Source organism: Hemibagrus wyckioides, linkage group LG27 (genome assembly GCF_019097595.1).
Source record: "Hemibagrus wyckioides isolate EC202008001 linkage group LG27, SWU_Hwy_1.0, whole genome shotgun sequence".
NCBI classification, from domain to species: domain Eukaryota; kingdom Metazoa; phylum Chordata; class Actinopteri; order Siluriformes; family Bagridae; genus Hemibagrus; species Hemibagrus wyckioides.
The window spans coordinates 2,266,725-2,285,308 of record NC_080736.1 but is presented as its reverse complement, the minus strand read 5'-3'; the positions used below and the strand labels follow the sequence as shown (position 1 = coordinate 2,285,308).

Genomic DNA, 18,584 nt, shown 5'->3' with positions numbered 1-18,584 from the left:
GAGGCAATACAAGGAAAACAGGCCAATACGTACTATCCAAGATCCAAGTAATGTACAAGCCATCTGAAGATATGGGGAATGAAGTAAACAGAAAAGGGGAGGGGCAATAAATTACAGGTAACATGAGTTAGAGGTTTCATCCACGCTTGGTGCAAATGAAAAACAACAACAATAACATAAAACGGTTATAGACATTTGGCACAAAGTCATAATCAGGTAGAAAACTGAACCATTGGCAGGACTGCGCGGTCTCCATCATGTTACGGTTATTGTCACTATTTTATGACTGAATACGCGCCCCTGAAAGAGCGCACTTTATCGTAGCTGAATACTCGCAGCGGTAAGCTGAAACGCTGTTCATAGACTGATAGGTAGGAGGGCTCTGGTATATTTGATTGAACACAGCAGGGTTTTGGAAAGGAAAAAAAATAAATATAAAAAGAATAACCTCCATTTCACATCACATCCGTAGCGCTTATTACAAAACCATAACCGTTTCCCGGTGTGGGGTTTCCCCTCAGTGTAGCATCGGCCTCCAGGTCCATACACACACACACACACACACACACACACACACACAACACGCTTATAATAATACACCAAAAAATCCAACGTGAGATGCAGTCACGTTTATATGACATTTAATTAGCTAGCTTTTTATTATGTTTGTATTAGACTGCATTAGGTTGATTACTAGAGTCAATTAAAGTCCCTTTAAACCTTCTATAAAATTCAGTAATAAATCGCTTAATGGCTTTTGTTAATGCCCCATGGTCTAGGAAGAGCTTTACAGCTTTACTTTCTTAAATAAATCTGTGAATGTACATAAATATACAGTTTGGAAACACCCCGGCCGTCCCTAATAGCCTAATAGCCATTAACATTAGCTAATCTAGCTAGTTAGCTGCTAGTAAAAAAGCTTACTAGTCACAATTATGATTTCAGTGTCAGTGTTTCTATTTACATGGATTTTTTGTATTTTCTCACAATTTTTTCAACAGCAGCCAAATTTGTTACTACATAATGTTACTATGACAACCACCATCTCTTCATCACTAGCTAAATTAGCTAGTCTACATATCATTAAGTGAAATGAAAATCTGCAGCAAGAAAATTCATGACAGAGACACTCATGTCACGTATGGTCCAGCATGTCTAGTGATATTATGCATAGCCCCACCCCAAATAATAGAGAATGCAAATATGATTCCAAAAGGATCGATTTATGCAAATCAGATGCAGCATCTAGTAGACTAGAGAACCTAGTCATATAAGCATCGTTTTAGATTTCAGCAAGTTTTTAAAACATTAAAAATGATAGCTGTATAGAGAGTGAAATTATAAGCAGGCAGATTCCTGGGACTGCCCGTGATACCATCTCTATTTTAAATTGAGCAGTAACAATATGTGGAGGAGGGCAGAGGAAAATCGATTTGCTTTTATCGAGGCCATGGTGAGCAGCAGAGCCTGCAGGAGAGTGAGGGGAAAAACCTTGGGAAGATAAAAACATTGCCTCCAAACACCGTCCTGCTGAATGGAACGTGAAATGGCCGTCAATGCATTCATACAATAAACAACTTGCTTTTTACATCATAGGCTAAAGCCGTGTCAGTCAGTGCAGGTTTTCAGATGTTTACTCTTATGATTCTACTTTCACTTTTCATAACCTGTGTAACTGCACTAAAGAGCCTGGGAGCACCCATATCTCTAACTAAAATATATAATATTTATATAAGCCTATTTCAGACATCCCCTGGATTAGGAACTGGCTGTCCATCTCTCTGTCCATCTGTGTGTCTAAGGCAGGAAAGGATTGTTTCTATTTACCTTCACTAAAATTTTTGCTAAAATAAATAGAACATTTTTCACAAACCAATCCTATTTTTATGTTATCTGCATTTAAGTTAAGTGTTGGTACTAGTTGGTGTTTTACACCTAATGTTAGCTAAGCTGGGTTTAGACTGTATTTAGGCACAGTTTTAAAAACTGACAGGGTACCTGTGTTTAAATTAGATGCTAAATCCCATATGAATCGCACAGAGTATGATGACCAGCAAATTCTTTCATCCGAGCCGTCGCTATCATCAGCTCGGTGTGATTGACGGGTAACTATATTTACCCGCAGTAGGCTGTGCATGGCTAGTTTTTCCAACATTTTAAGACTAGTGGCATCATTGAAATGTAACTGTGAAGGGCTTTATAATGTTTGCACCTGCACCATGAGGTATTGCAAATTTCAGCACTATGCAGCATGAGAAAGAGTCGTGTGACAAGATGACAGTGAGAAATCCCACCAGAGCTCAAGCTGACAACACCAAAGACACGGGAGGTTACAGCATCTGCTTTGTAACGGTGAAGCACATTCTGTTTCTTGTGCCCTGTCTTCCTCTCTGTCTTTGTAGATGGACATCATATCATTTTTCCACAACACAAAGGAAGCTTAAGGAAGTAGGACACACTAAGAGAAAAAGAAAAGTGCAGTTTTTCTCAGGTTCCAGCACCACAATATAAGAACTAATGACATCGTTGGCTTGTGGGTGGAGTCATTTGATCAAGGTGATGATGTTATTTACAAATATTTGATTTACATTTGCAAATTGTACAAAATGCTACAACAGTTAAGTTTAAGTTTAGGATTGGGGTGGGGTCAGTGTTTAAACCTTTTCTCATGACCTAAAACCATAGAAGCTCTCATTAAATACACTGACCAGGCATAACATTATGAGCACGGGCCAGCCTTCTCTCCCCACGTGCATCAATGAACCTTGGCCACAAATGACCCTGTCGCTGGTTCACCACTGTTCCTTCCTTGGACCACTTTTGATAGATACTGACCACTGCAGACCGGGAACACCCCACAAGAGCTGCAGTTTTGGAGATGCTCTGATCCAGTGGTCTAGCCATCACAATTTGGCCCTTTTGGTCAAACTCGCTCAAATCCTTACACTTGTCCATTTTTCCTGCTTCTAACATCAACTTTGAGGACAAAATGTTGACTTGCTGCCTAATATATCCCACCCACTAACAGGTGCCATGATGAGGAGATACTCAGTCTTATTCACTTCACCTGGAACTGTTCACAATGTTATGGCTGACATTAGTTAATTAGTTAGACATTAGTTAAGACATGGTTAATAACAGTGTATAAAAGGACTATAAATAACAGTGTTTTTATTTTTATAAGTAGCGTCCGGTACATTTGTAAATATTTTTTGCTGTGTATTAGGAAACTCCATGACTGTGTCAGTGAACAGGGGATTATATAAGCACCCAGTGTAGAGACATTAAAAATATCTACATTTCTACTAAAAAAATCTCAGTGTTGCTCATTAGATTAAGCTCCAAGTCAGCAAGAACTAACAAAAAAGAGAGAGAGAGAGAGAGAGAGAGAAAGAGTAAAGTTCACAGACGGTCCATTTGCTCCCTAAAAGAAGTGTACATTGCTCAAAGGCTCCTAGAGGCAAGTGAGGACTCGGCGACGACTTTAATAGCGTTTCATAATTCATCTCTTTTTAAAAAGATGCAGCGTGCCCCAGCAGAAGCTCTCCTCACATCTATTATCTCCACTTATCTGAAAATAATTCCCATCCTGGTACCCTGACGATCATTTATCTCTGAGTAATCCTGCACCGCACACTCACCTAAACACACACATGCACAAACACACACTTTTTAACGGGTCGAGGCCATTTATAAGCTTAAGAAAAAAACTTCACAGGTTTGTAGAGTCAAAAGCAGATTCGCCTTCTGACATTTAAGCGCAGACTTCATCTGACACTTCTCTCTTCTTTTGTTCTTTAAAGATTTAAAACACTGTAAAACTGAGGCTGCTCTCTGTACACCGCTCTAAAAACACTTTTGTGAACAGACAACCTGTGCTAGCTAATTATACAGAGTCTGTTCTATTATGTTGACGTTCTGGGTCTTGATTTTGTGTCTGAACATCAAACTTTTCTATAGCAGAAATCTATGACAGACACCATACTGGAATAGTGATATACAACAGCAGCAAATCATCACGATTCCCAACATTACATTTAAAACTAGCAACATAAACTAACCCCGTGTTCACACCAGCGAGAGCCAATCTGACCGGCCTTTTTCATTTTCTGTGTATAAACTCAACATGGAACTGTGCTTTCAGCAGTTATGGCATGTACTGAGATTTTCTGAAGCATCTTGCAAATTAGGTATGATGCTCTAAAGTAACAAATTGATTCTCTCTGAATGATTCCTCATATTTCAGTAACCCACTTAGAACCTTCGATCCTACTTGCAGTTACTTCCTACTTGTCCTTTTTGGAAAAACCTATAGCATGGGTTCATCTTCTTTCTGTCATACACAACATCTCATTAAATGTGTATAAAGGCATGAAGAAAAATAAATCTCAGAAGGAAATAGCAGAGAACATTGGTGTCTCTGGAAAACGGTTGAAGCTAGTAGTTAGCTTACATTTCTAATATGCTAATACATCTTGATTTTCAGACTGATTAGTGAAACATTTTGACATCTTTTATACATCACGCTTCAGCCATGTACACCAATAAACCATAACATTGTGAGCAGTTCCAGGTGAAGTGAATAAGACTGAGTATCTCCTCATCATGGCACCTGTTAGTGGGTGGGATATACTAGGCAGGAAGTCAACATTTTGTCCTCAAAGTTGATGTTAGAAGCAGGAATAATTTGGCTAGACCACTGGATCAGAGCATCTCCAAAACTGCAGCTCTTGTGGGGTGTTCCCGGTCTGCAGTGGTCAGTATCTGTCAAAAGTGGTCCAAGGAAGGAACAGTGGTGAACCGGAGACAGGGTCATGGGCGGTCAAGGCTCATTGATGCACGTGGGGAGTGAAGGCTGGACCGTGTGATCCGATCCAACAGACGAGCTACTGTTGCTCAAACTGCTGAAGAAGTTAATGCTGATAGAAAGTTCTGATAGAAAGGGGTCAGAATACACAGTGCATCACAGTTTATTGCGTATGGGGTTGCATAGCTGCAGACCAGTCAGGGTGCCCAGGCTGACCCCTGAGTTGTATTAAAGATGAGAGGAAACCATATCTCTGGTTCCTCTGGTGACTGAATCCTGACTGTCCTGTGCTCCAGTTTCAACTGATTCAAAACAGCAGGTGAGTTCATTTTAATTAATTTGTCTTTTTTAACATATGCTGCATCACTTCGTGCAAAACAAATGACTGCTCTCCCCGCTGTATGATCAGACTCTATATCTGTTCTCGACTGTAAAGAGGTTTTTTTTAGGTCGATTAATTTCATTGCAGGACATCAGACTGCAGAAACAGTAAACTGCGTAAATGGCACAAAAAGTCCTGGCGTCTCATTTATCATAGTGTGTGTAAAACAAGTACAAAATTTGTGCATAAGGACCGCACATATGCACCAGGAAATTGGTATTTATCACACGTACACACAGCCCTACGCAATGATCATTGATAAATCCCACACATTTGAAATCTTTGTCCTTCTACACATGGACACGCTCATTTACTTAAAGAAATATTTTCAAATCGTCATATATGTTGAACAACTTCCCTTTAAAAAGAACAGTATCCTGCTCATGCTGCTGCTTTTGTCACATGACATGAGAACTTCACTGACAAAGAAGTAAAGATACTGTTGCATGAAGTTGAGCAAAACAAAAATGGTTTATTTTGCACCGTATGAGTAGTTTATCTAATAAACAAACAGATAAATATGATTTAATGAGAACGTGTGCAATTTATTTCCCCAATTACAATTAAAAAGTCTCTCAGATGGCATAAAAATATTTCCTCCTTTTTGCTCTCAGCCAGTTTGGGAAACATATTGCAGTGTGAGCGTTGTGAAGGTAGCGTGTCATTATTCTCTCGTATTTGGTTGGGAAATGCCGGCACTGTCTCCAGTTGCTCTCAGAAATGCACTTATTGCTAAAAGCCCTAGAATAAAGATTAACTAAAACTGCACTGGGCAAATGAAATGGACTGATCCACTCCTCTCTCTCAGCACAGAGTTTGCAGTGGTGCTAAAAACACATTCCTTCCTCCACAAAGCTGCATGAGCCAAATCTTCAAACAAGGCATAATCCCCATCGCTATTTAAATGTCCCTTTTATTCGGGAACTGAAGGTGGTTTTGGCTGAATGCGAGTTTTGATGATGTCACACGTCACGTCATGGCCCAAATCTGCTGAAAACCTTTTGAAAATTTTGCAAGCTCTTCCAAACATCATCATCATCATCTTACTTGCTATTACACTTTTCTTGCATACGCATAGTGAGAAGTGTGTGTAAATATAAAACGCGTCAACACAACTGGATAAATCCCATTTGTACACGCTGTTTGCACACAAAACTACACGCTGATAAACGAAGCGCCGTAGCTCAGGGAGCGCACATTCTGCAGAAAAAGTAGAAAAAGACAGGCATGAACAAAAGCGTGGAGAGAAAGATCAGTCGGCCGGTTCCACAGCCCGAGGGTCAGAGTTTACAGACGGGAGCAAAGTGTATCCACACAGCGTGGCCAAACATCTTGCCATAGCTGGAGTTCAACAAATACAGCATTTCTGCAAGGCTTGGAAACAGGGAAGATGTTTTTGTTGTGCACTGGGAATTCAAACTTTAATGCAGCATGAACATGTGTGTCTACATGGCTTCCAGAGAAACACGTCTTTCATGTAGAAGTGTGGATTTTTTAAAAATATACTAGCTGGTGACTTAAGCAGGCTTTTTTTTTTTTAAATTAAAAAAATGTAAATATTCTCCTGAGGACTGTCAGTACGTATTAATTCATTTTTATGCTCCTAGTTTATTTTGTAATTAAAACATTTTGTATTTTGTTACCATATATCTTCTCAAAAGACTTTTTGAGGATAATGCCATGATCTTCTGCTCCTAAGGCATGTGCTTTTTAATTTTATTTCTGAAAAGGAAGAACATCAAAAATTCTCCAGCCAATCACACACACAGTCGTGTAAAGATTGGGAAACATGCTGCCACTCGTTACAGCAGCAGTCAGTCCAGTTAATCACCTTAGACAATTCCACTCAAAGTCTTCCCATTCCGCTGTTTTTCATTTCAACCCGAGGGCAAGTGGTCATGTTTAACGGAAGCTAGTTTAAAAAGATGGCCACTAAACACAGATTAGTCAGCTGAGCGGTGAAGGTGTGACTCACCAGAGGCGTTCTTCAAGTAGCCATTAGAGTCCACTGACGTGTACATGACATACGGGCCGGGCTGATTCACACCGAATGGCTAGAAGACACACACACACACACACACACGCATGATTAGCAACCATCTTATCAATCTGACACCAAATTATTCAAATCAGATAATTACTTTTCAAACTCATTTAAATGCAGCAGATGGTTGTAACAAAAATGTAAATAAAATCATCAGCTTTAACACAGCGCTGGGCGATACGACAAATATTATTTCAGAATTCTTGAATTTTATGATATACGATATATTTTAATGTATCCAGCAAGTTTGCTGACAAACTGCCAGGAAAACAGCAGTGTTAAATTTTAAGAACTTAATTATAATAATATACGGTTTTATTCTTAATAAGGAAATATACACCGATCAGGCATAACATTATGACCACCTGCCTAACATTGTGTTGGTCCCTATTTTGCTGCTAACTCAGCCCTGACCCATCCTGCACTGTTTATTCTGACAGCTTTCTATCAGAACCAACATTAATTTCTTCAGCAGTTTGAGCAACAGTAGCTCGTCTGTTGGATCGGATCACACGGGCCTGTCTCCGGTTCACCACTGTTCTTTCCTTGGACCACTTCTGATAGATACTGACCACTGCAGACCGGGAACACCCCACAAGAGCTGCAGTTTTGGAGATGCTCTGATCCAGTGGTCTAGCCAAATTATTCCTGCTTCTAACATCAAATTTGAGGACAAAATGTTGACTTGCTGCCTAATATATCCCACCCACTAACAGGTGCCATGATGAGGAGATACTCAGTCTTATTCACTTCACCTGGAACTGCTCACAGTGTTATGGTTGATCGGTGTATAATTCAGTAAAGCAGTTATAACTAATGATACATGTTTGTTGTTGTAGATTATTTATTTTATTTATGTGTTAAAATACTTTACAGTCTTGTACATAATCTTTAAAATAAAAATGTTTTTCCTCTCTTGCAACAAAACTTATCAGAGAAATAAATTTAATATTTTTTTCCAATCCTATAACAAATGGAAAAGACCAAGATAAAATTTTGGAAAATAATTGAAATGTTTCATATAAAAATGATTATTTTCTTGATCATTGGATTGATAATAATCATTAGATTAATCATCATATTTTCCATGACACATTTATCAGTACTTTTGAACTTTTGCAGTTAAAATCATCATTTTAAAGCTCTGTGGTTTTTAAATGAAAGCAAACATCAGGGTATTGATATCAGACTGCAACAATTGATCAGGATATCGATCTTATATCCTGTATAGTCCTATTTTAATGACTTAAACAAGCTTTAAACCGTTTAAATCCATTTAAAAATGAAACTTATTGTAATTGTACATGTAATTTATAAATATCGAACAAGCAAAAAAACCAAAAATCAATTGCATCATCTTAGAAACTTAGACTCTACATCTCTAGATCTCTACATCACACGATGTTACAGTAAAACAGTTTGTAATCACGTTGAGATAAAACACTGGAGCTTTAGACAAATCTTTTACGCTGTGGATCATCGATCATTTAGGGACATGAGAAACTTTTCACCGTCTCAGAAGGACAAAGACTCTAATAAAAATGATGGACAGATGCAGTGAGACAGGGTTTATAGAGTACTAAAGAAATAGACAGACAGACAGAGCAAGATGAAGCGTTGATAGAGAGATGGATGGAGAAGAGGCTGATGATGATAGAGGAGTAAATATAACAGGGCAAGAGGGACAAACTGCATCACATCCATCACCATCATAGAGGGCAGTGAACTGAGTAAAATAAACAGAGGCGGAGTGATGTGAGGAAAAGATGAGAGAGGAAGAGTGAGCTTACCTTCACTTTGTCAGGACAGTCATTAGAGCACAGCCCGCTGAGTACTGGGGGGACGAGAGAGAGAGAGAGAGAGAGAGAGAAATAAATGCAGAATGAGAGAGACAGATACAGAGAGACGGAGGGATGGACAGAGATATGGAGAGTGATACAGAAAGAGATAGATACAGAGAGACAGATTCAGACAGAGGGATGGACAGAGATATGGAGAGTGATACAGAAAAAAAGAGAGAGAGAAACAGAGCAAGAGAGATGGAGTCAGAGAGGGGAGAGAGAGAGAGAATATTAGTTACTTAGTTATAATATTAATATTGTTTCTCTTCATCTGTCTTCTCAGCATGATTGCTGACTGTGTTGAGGAACATGCTGAGAGAAAAGCAAAGGAAATCAGATTAACCCCCACAGTACTGCCATGAAGAAGTGTGTACACGTGGTGGAGATGTCTACGCTAGTTTGCACCTAATGAAGCTAACACACACTCCATTACACAACACATTTATATTACAGTCAACAAACAGCATCGACGAAATAGAGTGCTCCTTACACCTCCATGTTCATGTTAGAATCATCAAATTCGCATCAGTCTGTGTATGTGCACGTGTGTGTGTGTGTGTGTGTATAGACACGTATAGGAGAGAATTTCATTAAATATAAATTAACACATAAAAGTTTCAGGATTATTCTTATGACAATTCTGTGGAAAGCCATTAAGTTTCCAGCAGCTTTCGCCTCAATGTTTGCATTCCACATTATTAGATAATGAAATTAATTCAGATAAAACGACAGCCGTGCCAAAATAAAGTGGCCTTATACAATTCCAGTAACCATTATTGTGCTGTAACAGCCAAGTGAACTAGCATCACATTCAAACAAGACATATAAACTCTGTTAATATGGAGTGGAAATCTTGCCAAGAACTAATGCTGAATTAAAAAAAATCAATGTGCATCATCATGGTGAAGTCTGTTCTGATGGAGAACCCATAGTTTGTCGATAATATTCATGCATGTGCATGTAAAGACAGACGTCCCAGTTTTGGCCTAGCTCACAGTCAAGTTCCTCCACACCAGACTCGCTCATCTATGTCTTTATGGACCTTGTTTTATGCACTGTTGGGCAGTCATGTTGGAACAGGAAGGGGTCATCCTCAAACTGTTCCCACAAAGTTGGGAGCATGAAAATGTCTTGGTATGAAGCTGAAGCATTAAGAGTTCCTTTCACTGGAACTAAGGGGCCGAGCCCAACCCCTGAATTCAATGATTTGGAGCGGTGTACCAAAACTTTTGGAAAATATAGTGTATCTGAAGAGGTTTGAAGATGGATTCATGCTTGAATGTTGGTGGGGTGAAGTATGGCTGTCAGCCGCTAGTGTAGCTAGTTAAAATACGTAAAAACTATTTTTCATCCATTTGTTCATGATACCAATTAATCGTTCGTTTGTATTCATTTATCTTTTATAATACACACACAGCAGACATTTGTGAATGAGACACACATTCTATTTACTATTTAAAATAGTTAAATAAATAAAAACAGGATGGAGAGATGTAGAGCATTAGCACAACACTGCCATTAAAGTTGAGAGAAATTGAAGTAGGAATTATACAGGATGGGGAGCGTGAGATGAAAGCATTGAACCAGAATAAGACTGAAATCAAAGACCACGAAAATGTTCAGAAATTTATAGCTAAAAAAAAAAATGATGAAAGTCGTCATTTTCTCACTCTCTGAAGTCATCCATGTTTGATTCCCTGGAGAATGTTCATCAAACACCTTTTTATTCTCACAATTAAATCACCTGGTCTCACAGGGAGAAGTGAAAGAATGAAGAGACATGAGGCAACCAAGCATGTCCAGAAGATCTCGACATCTGAGATGGACACAGGGGAGGATGTGTTTGTTCAAAAGAGAGAGAGAGAGAGAGAGAGAGAGAGAGAGAGAGAGAGATGGACGGCCGTCCTTCGCGCCTGAGTGGATGAGGATGCGCTCTGATAAACACTCCTCTATCTCTCTTCTCCTCAGATGTTCTTCTTTATCATCCTAACGTGTCTGTAACAACGTCACGGCCCGGTAGATTTGTCGCTCAAAGTGTTACCTTCGGTTGACATTTACGTCACCGTATGAACCAGATGATAACAAAACACTAGATATTTGAGAGTGCAATCAGGATTGATTCTGGGCTTGTTTTGGAGTAGGGGTTTGCCGTCAATTTAATTATTTTCCTTTAGTACCAACACTTAAATGGTGAAGAACAGCAGTTTTTGAATGCATGACACTTCAAGCTGGAATACCTGGAAACAGTGAGCCGGTATCCTATAAGACAGTGTTTAGCCATGCAGGCCAGGACAAGGCTTATTTAATGCTCTAACCACCAAGGTGAGCTCCAGTCCTGTGAAAGTCTGGTTTTATATACACTATCTTGCCAAAAGTTTTGGGACGTCTGCCTTTACATGCACATGAATGTAATATGGAGTTGTCCTGCCCTTTACAGCCATTACAGCTTCAACTCTTCTGGGAAGGCTTTCCACAAGGTTTAGGAGTGTGTTTATGGGAATTTTTGACCATTCCTCTAGAAGCGCATTTGTGAGGTCAGGCATTGATGTTGGACGAGAAGGTCTGGCTCGCAGTCTCCACTCTAATTCATCCCAAAGGTGTTCTATGGGGTTGAGGTCAGGACTCTGTACAGGCCAGTAAAGTTCCTCCACACCAAACTCACTCATCCATGTCTTCATGGACCTTGCTTTGGTCACTGGTGTGCAGTCATGTTGGAACAGGAAGGGGTCACCCCCAAACTGTTCCCACAAAGAGCATGAAATTGTCCAAAATGTCTTGGTATGAAGCTGAAGCATTAAGAGTTCCTTTCACTGGAACTAAGGGGCCGAGTCCAACCCCTGAACTTAATGATTTGGAGGGGTGTCCCTTTTGGCAATATAGTGTATATTCACTCCATACTGTAGGAGATAACATAAAGGTGCGACAGAAAAGCTGCAGTCAGACAACTTACATTTCAGGGAAAAAAAAGTGAAAATGTTCTACAGCAAGTTTAAAGTATTGGCACCCCGGCTTTGCAGCAGTCCCTTTCTACCTTTCCTGCAACCATGGCAACAGGGCACCGTGTCCCAAACTCTGTACGCCCAAACTAAACAGAAACCAGCTTCATCATCCTTAATCACATCAGTGCTTCATCCAGATACCAACTTTTAGACTTCAGTCAAGCGTCAAAACATTTCTTAAAATTCAGATAAAAATGTGGATGAAAGCGTACAATCGACACTTCACTGGATCTGGAGAGGCCCGAGAGTGAAGACTGTGAAATTGGAGATTTCACATCGGGCTGTTCTGTTCCACATCAATGAACCAAACAGTCAGAGACGGTGTGTCAGATCAGTCACGACACAAACACACTCTCTCTCTCACTGCTGGAAAAAGGTCTTTTACTTCTGATCTGATGTGTTAAGTCTGACCTGAGATCATCTGGTTGTGTGCATTAGCTTCTACTCCATAACTTACACTGATCTGAGAACAGTACATGTTTGTGTATTGAGGGATTTTATCCTCTCTGCTATACTCCTGACGGACAGTGAATGCAACAAAACATCCAGTGTTAAAGCAGTATTTCCTTCAGAGGAACCAGGCTCCATTTTACTTGCTGCAACAGAGGACAACAGGAAGCACTGTAGCAGAGCTTGCTGTAGTTAATAGCAGTGTTTGGCCAAAAGCAAGCTGCAATCAATATAATCTCTATTTAGCCATGTTTTATATCCAAGATGGCTCAGCATGATTGCCTACATTCACACTAATGAGTTTCAAAACAACTGGTGACATTTGTTTTCTATGCACATGCTAGACACATGCTAATAGATAAAATATATAGATATATAGGCGTGTGGTGGTGAGTATACACAGCTAGTATATCCAAATACTTTTCCTCAGTTTATTATAATAAAATAGTAAAAGTAAAATGAATACTGCAGTAAATGTGTGCTGGAGGCTATACAAAGCAATACTGTGCAATACAAGTAGTGTTGTGTCACCTGTAGATTTTATTTAGACATTAATAATAACAATATAATCACACAACCATCAGAAGAATGAAGATGAACAGATTTCAGCCAGATCCGTCTTGAACTGGATGCGGAAGGAATGTAAAATAGTGGAAATGTGGCTGTTTATACACAGAGAGAAGCCTGTTTAACTACTGCATCCATAAATCAGGTGTTTTTCTCTCCCTTCTGTTTTGTACAGGTGAGGAAGTCTGAATCGATGTGTGTGTATGGATTTATCTGGGAGATCTCTGCACTTTAATAGACCTGTCATTTGGAGAACACTTCCAGACTGTTTTTATTTCGGCACACCCTTAATAAACCCTTCACGTCCTACAGGAGGTCAGTTCTTCTTTAATAGCCCAGCTGTATGAACTTACTTGCTGTGTGAAAACATACACCGATCAGGTTTAACATTATGACCAGTGCCAGGTGAAGTGAATAAGACTGAGTATCTCCTCATCATGGCACCTGTTAGTGGGTGGGATATATTAGGCAGCAAGTCAACATTTTGTCCTCAAAGTTGATGTTAGAAGCAGGAAAAATGGACAAGTGTAAGGATTTGAGCGAGTTTGATGAAGGGCCAAATTGTGACCACTGGATCAGAGCATCTCCAAAACTGCAGCTCTTGTGGGGTGTTCCCGGTCTGCAGTGGTCAGTGTCTATCAAAAGTGGTCCAAGGAAGGAACAGTGTTGAACCGGCGACAGGGTCATGGATGGCCGAGGCTCATTGATGCACGTGGGGAGCGAAGGCTGGCCCGTGTGATCCGATCCAACAGACGAGCTACTGTTGCTCAAATTGCTGAAAAAGTTGCTATCATGCTGGTTCTGATAGAAAGGGGTCAGAATACACAGTGCATTGCAGTTTGTTGCATACAGAGCTGCATAGCTGCAGACCAGTCCATGCTGACCCCTGTGCACCACTGAAAGAGCCAACAATGGGCATGTGAGCATCAGCACTGGACCACAGAGCAATGGAAGAAGGTGTGGAAGAAGGTCTGATGAATCACATTTTCTTTTACATCGTGTGGATGGCCGGGTGCGTGTACATCGCCCACCTGGGGAACACATCAGGGCTGTTTTGGCCGCAAAAGTGGGACTAACACAATATCAGGCAGGTGGTTATAATGTTATGCCTGATCAGTGTATATGTGCGCGTGCGCACACACACACACACACCATCCTCATAACTATTACATCCACATGCCAGTATTTTATTTTGGCCCTGTCTCAAGTCACACACTTCACACTATATTCTTTGCTCTGCTTAATCCTCGAAGCAGGTGCATTAAATGTCAGGTAGGTGCAAAAATACTGGAATGTGTGTAAGAACTCTGTGGAACTGCAGAACACATATTGATTATGAGCAATGACTCGAAACGCACAAAAACGGTCCAGAAGCAGCTTGTTTTCCGTGTCAGGTTTGTAAAAAGGTTAGTCTATACACTGTGTACTGGATTGTGCAGCAGGGCAGTAATGTCTAATGTTTCACACTAAACACAAATGACAGATCTGATTATGTATCATAGCTCACAGACCTGAGCTGACAGAACACAAAAGAAGGACTTCATAAACGTTTCCTGTCAGTTGGTGTCTGTGGAGTAGCAACATTTTCAAATTTAAATCAGTGTTGATACCATGGCTTACAGGCTCCATCTCTGTGACGGCCCCGCCTCTCTTGATGGCCTTACTTCTATCACGGCCCCGCCTCTCTGGATGGCTGTTACTGTGACGGCCCCGCCTCTCTTGATGGCCTTACTTCTATCACGGCCCCGCCTCTCCGGATGGCTGTTACTGTGACGGCCCTGCCTCTCTTGATGGCTATTACTGTGACGGCCCCGCCTCTCTTGATGGCTGTTACTGTGACGGCCCCGCCTCTCTTGGTGGCTGTTTCTGTGATGGCCCCGCCTCTCTTGGTGGCTGGTACTGTGACGGCCCCGCCTCTCTTGGTGGCTGGTACTGTGACGGCCCCGCCTCTCTTGGTGGCTGTTACTGTGACGGCCCCGCCTCTCTTGATGGCTGTTACTGTGACGGCCCCGCCTCTCTTGATGGCTGTTACTGTGACGGCCCCGCCTCTCTTGATGGCTGTTACTGTGACGGCCCCGCCTCTCTTGATGGCTGTTACTGTGACGGCCCCGCCTCTCTTGATGGCTGTTACTGTGACGGCCCCGCCTCTCTTGATGGCTGTTACTGTGACGGCCCCGCCTCTCTTGATGGCTGTTACTGTGACGGCCCCGCCTCTCTTGATGGCTGTTACTGTGACGGCCCCGCCTCTCTTGATGGCTGTTACTGTGACGGCCCCGCCTCTCTTGAGCCATCAAAAAAAAAAAGATGACATATCTGCACACCTGCCTATCTTCACTCCTCCTTCTCTTTGATGGCTCCGCCTCTCTGATGTCATGTTGATGTGTTTATTTGCACTGCCGGAGTTATAGATTTTATCATGATTCTGAGTTTTACCATCAGCCTGGTTTCAGACTGAAACTATAAATTATACACTTTTTCCTAGTCAGGTTCCACTCAGATGTATTTTGCTCTACTGGTAAGTGAGCAGAGCAAGAGTCACAAGGAACTCACCCACTACGCTAATTTTTTCTCACTCTTAGTATAATAATTTGTTCATACTGTGAATCAGCTGAAGTGCTGAACACTTGAGAATCAGATTGTGGAAACTTAAAGTGAAAGAAATGGGTGGCAACAAAGCATGCATCTATGAGGGGTTTGCAGCGGTCACTATGGTGATATTTATCATACGTCATACATCTTACATCCTCATGTTTGTCTGTTGAATCTGACATTTGTTAGTTCTGTGAAAGTGTTTTTCAGGCCCGTGTCAAAGGCTAATTTCTGTCATGTTACGTGTTAAAGCTTTCTAAAAATAAAAACTTGGAGGAAACTGAGCCGAAACACAGCAAGCAGATGTTCCTCACTGGTCTATATCTGCTTCAGTACACACAGAAACACATTCAGCTTGTTTAGTCCACCCACTGCTGCCTTCAGGGACGTACACACACACACACACACACACACACACACACACAGACACAGACACAGACACAGACACACACGCAGACACAGTGTATATGAAACTTCTAAAAAGTGAAACCACCATAAAGAAATCTGGAATTCAACACAAATGTTATTCTACAGAAAACTTGTACCTGCTGGAAATATATTACAATACTGGGATGTGGAATTTACCCAGGAATAAACCTGGCTAAATCTAGTTTTGGAAGAAAAAACAAAACAATACAAAAAAAAACAAAAACTTCCTGTGGTACATATTAGGTAATATTATAGACAATATTTCTAATTCTTTAAGCTCAGTTTCATTGCTGCAACTGTTTTGGCAATGAGATCAGAAAATTTGCAATGTGATTGGTTAATCACGGTAACAGAATTGAAGAATGGGCGGGGCTTATTGCACATTACTGTACCTAGCAGATTGATAGTGTGCTGTTTTTTGGAAAAAATATTCAGATGAAATAATTCATCACTATGTGAATTAAAATATTAGGCTGCAGTGCTCTAATTATCCACTCAACACATTGGTTTAGTTTATTGTTAATAATAATAATAATAATAATAATAATAATAATAATAATAATAAAAGTGGTGTCCTACAAAATGGTGATTTTATTTTTAAAAAATGCAAACTTTTGGTTGGGGAACAATAATTAAGCAAACACTCTCCTGTTTACTCTTAAAAATGACAGGAAATCAAATCACTGAGCCACAGTGAACCAGTTTCATATTCTTTGTACTTCTGTAGTGTTTGTATGTGTAGCCATGACACACTGATGTCTTTTTATCAACCAGAAGACATCATTTAAAGCGAGATTTTCCCTTAAGGGCTTACAGAGGGTTTTGTATTTGATCTGTTTCATCTTCTGCAGCCTTTGTAACTGAGACAGAGTAAGGAGCTTAATGAAAGTCACATGAGGCAATGCAAAAGTGAAAACAATTTCATTTATAGCTCCTATGAGTTCTCCTTTTACCTTTTAAATGCTTACTGCACTAGTCCTTTAACTAAATAGGGGTAGAATTGCAGAAACATTTTTACACTGGTTCAAGAGCTTTTTTTCCTTTCTTTTAATTTGCCCAGATGAACTTTTTAAAGCAGTAAATTGAGATAAGATGAGGTTTTGAGTCAACTGAAGTCTGAGAGCAAATCCTTTAACAAATCCACTTTAACTAATATAACATCAGTCCCTGTGTTAAAGTGTTAAACTAAAGAGTGGGATATCAGGTTGAGCGGTTATTTATAAAACCCGTTCACTCATCCTGTTCTAAATGTCATCTGCTGCATGTGTAGCTGCGTGTTCTCTAACGGAGCGCTTCTCGTTTCCTGACTCCCTCTGCTCCTGGATCGATCTGCTCTTTATTAACTGCCCTAATTGAACCGCCAGTTTGAGTTAGCACGGGCGTGAATGAGACAGTGATTAGGGTCGGTTTTATGGACCAGTAACGAGGCCTTGTGGCGTGCTAAAATCAAAAGGGCGGCTCTATCGGTGCATGCTAATGCACTGACCGCTAATGCAGAGTTTATGTGCTAAGAGTCATGATTAGCTTTGTGTGCAGGTCAAGGGGCTTATGGGCTTGGTTTTACAGGGGTTCAAAGAGGAAATGCTTACAGTATATAATTAGTTTTATACTTTTTCTGTTGTTCACTTTTTATGCTTCCCTGTCTAAGAGAACATCCATAGCTGTATTATAAACTTACATGAAGTTTCTTATGCTAAAACGTCATCCATGTAGAAACACACTCAGAATGTACCATGTTCAGTGATGTTCCCTGTACCCCGTAAGTGTTATCAATTAAATACTTAACAAAAACAAATTGTTAAGCATGTTAAATAAATACATACATATATATATATATATATATATATATATATATATATATATATATATATATATATATATATATATATACATATTATATATATATATATATATATATATATATATATATATATATATATATATATATATATATACACACACACATACATACATACATACATACACACACACACACATATATATATTGGATATGTTGCCAGATCGCCTGCCCTGAGCTGAGCCGTACACGTTCTAAACTGCACTGATCCCTTTAAAAGTATTGAATTTATTTGCTTGCTGAAAATCTATCGCTCCATTTACAATGAAAACCTGTGATGTTCCACTGCAGTGCTGGGAAATGTAATGTTTTTTTTTTTTTAGCATGAGCAGTATGAATGCGTGTATGACACGTGTTCTATTGACAGGTTTGACTCCAGTTTCTTGTAGAAATGCGGCTTCGGCTAAAAACCCTGGAGTGAAAACGGATGCTATTATGTTGGCGGTAGAGATCAGCTAAAAAACTACTACGGAATCGACTGACGAGCCGCTCATCTCTCTCGTCAAAGAGAAACTCATGCTCCTTACAAACAAGCTTCATGTACTAAACCCATCACCCAGGTGTCAACCTAATCCATCCTTAGACATGCCAGTAATATGATTTTACTTCATATTTCAT

General features: G+C 40.1%; 1 protein-coding gene across 1 annotated transcript in view; it reads right to left on the bottom strand.

The window, feature by feature from the left end:
• The window catches only part of itfg1 (integrin alpha FG-GAP repeat containing 1), a 129,456-nt gene that overhangs the window by 20,448 nt on the left and 90,424 nt on the right, over positions 1 to 18,584 (bottom strand). Inside the window, exons 13-14 of the mRNA XM_058381546.1 lie at positions 9,024 to 9,067; positions 7,165 to 7,243 (exon numbers count right to left, since the gene is read on the bottom strand). Of these exons, the coding sequence (XP_058237529.1) occupies positions 7,165 to 7,243; positions 9,024 to 9,067 (123 nt within the window). The remainder of the gene's footprint in view (positions 1 to 7,164; positions 7,244 to 9,023; positions 9,068 to 18,584) is intronic.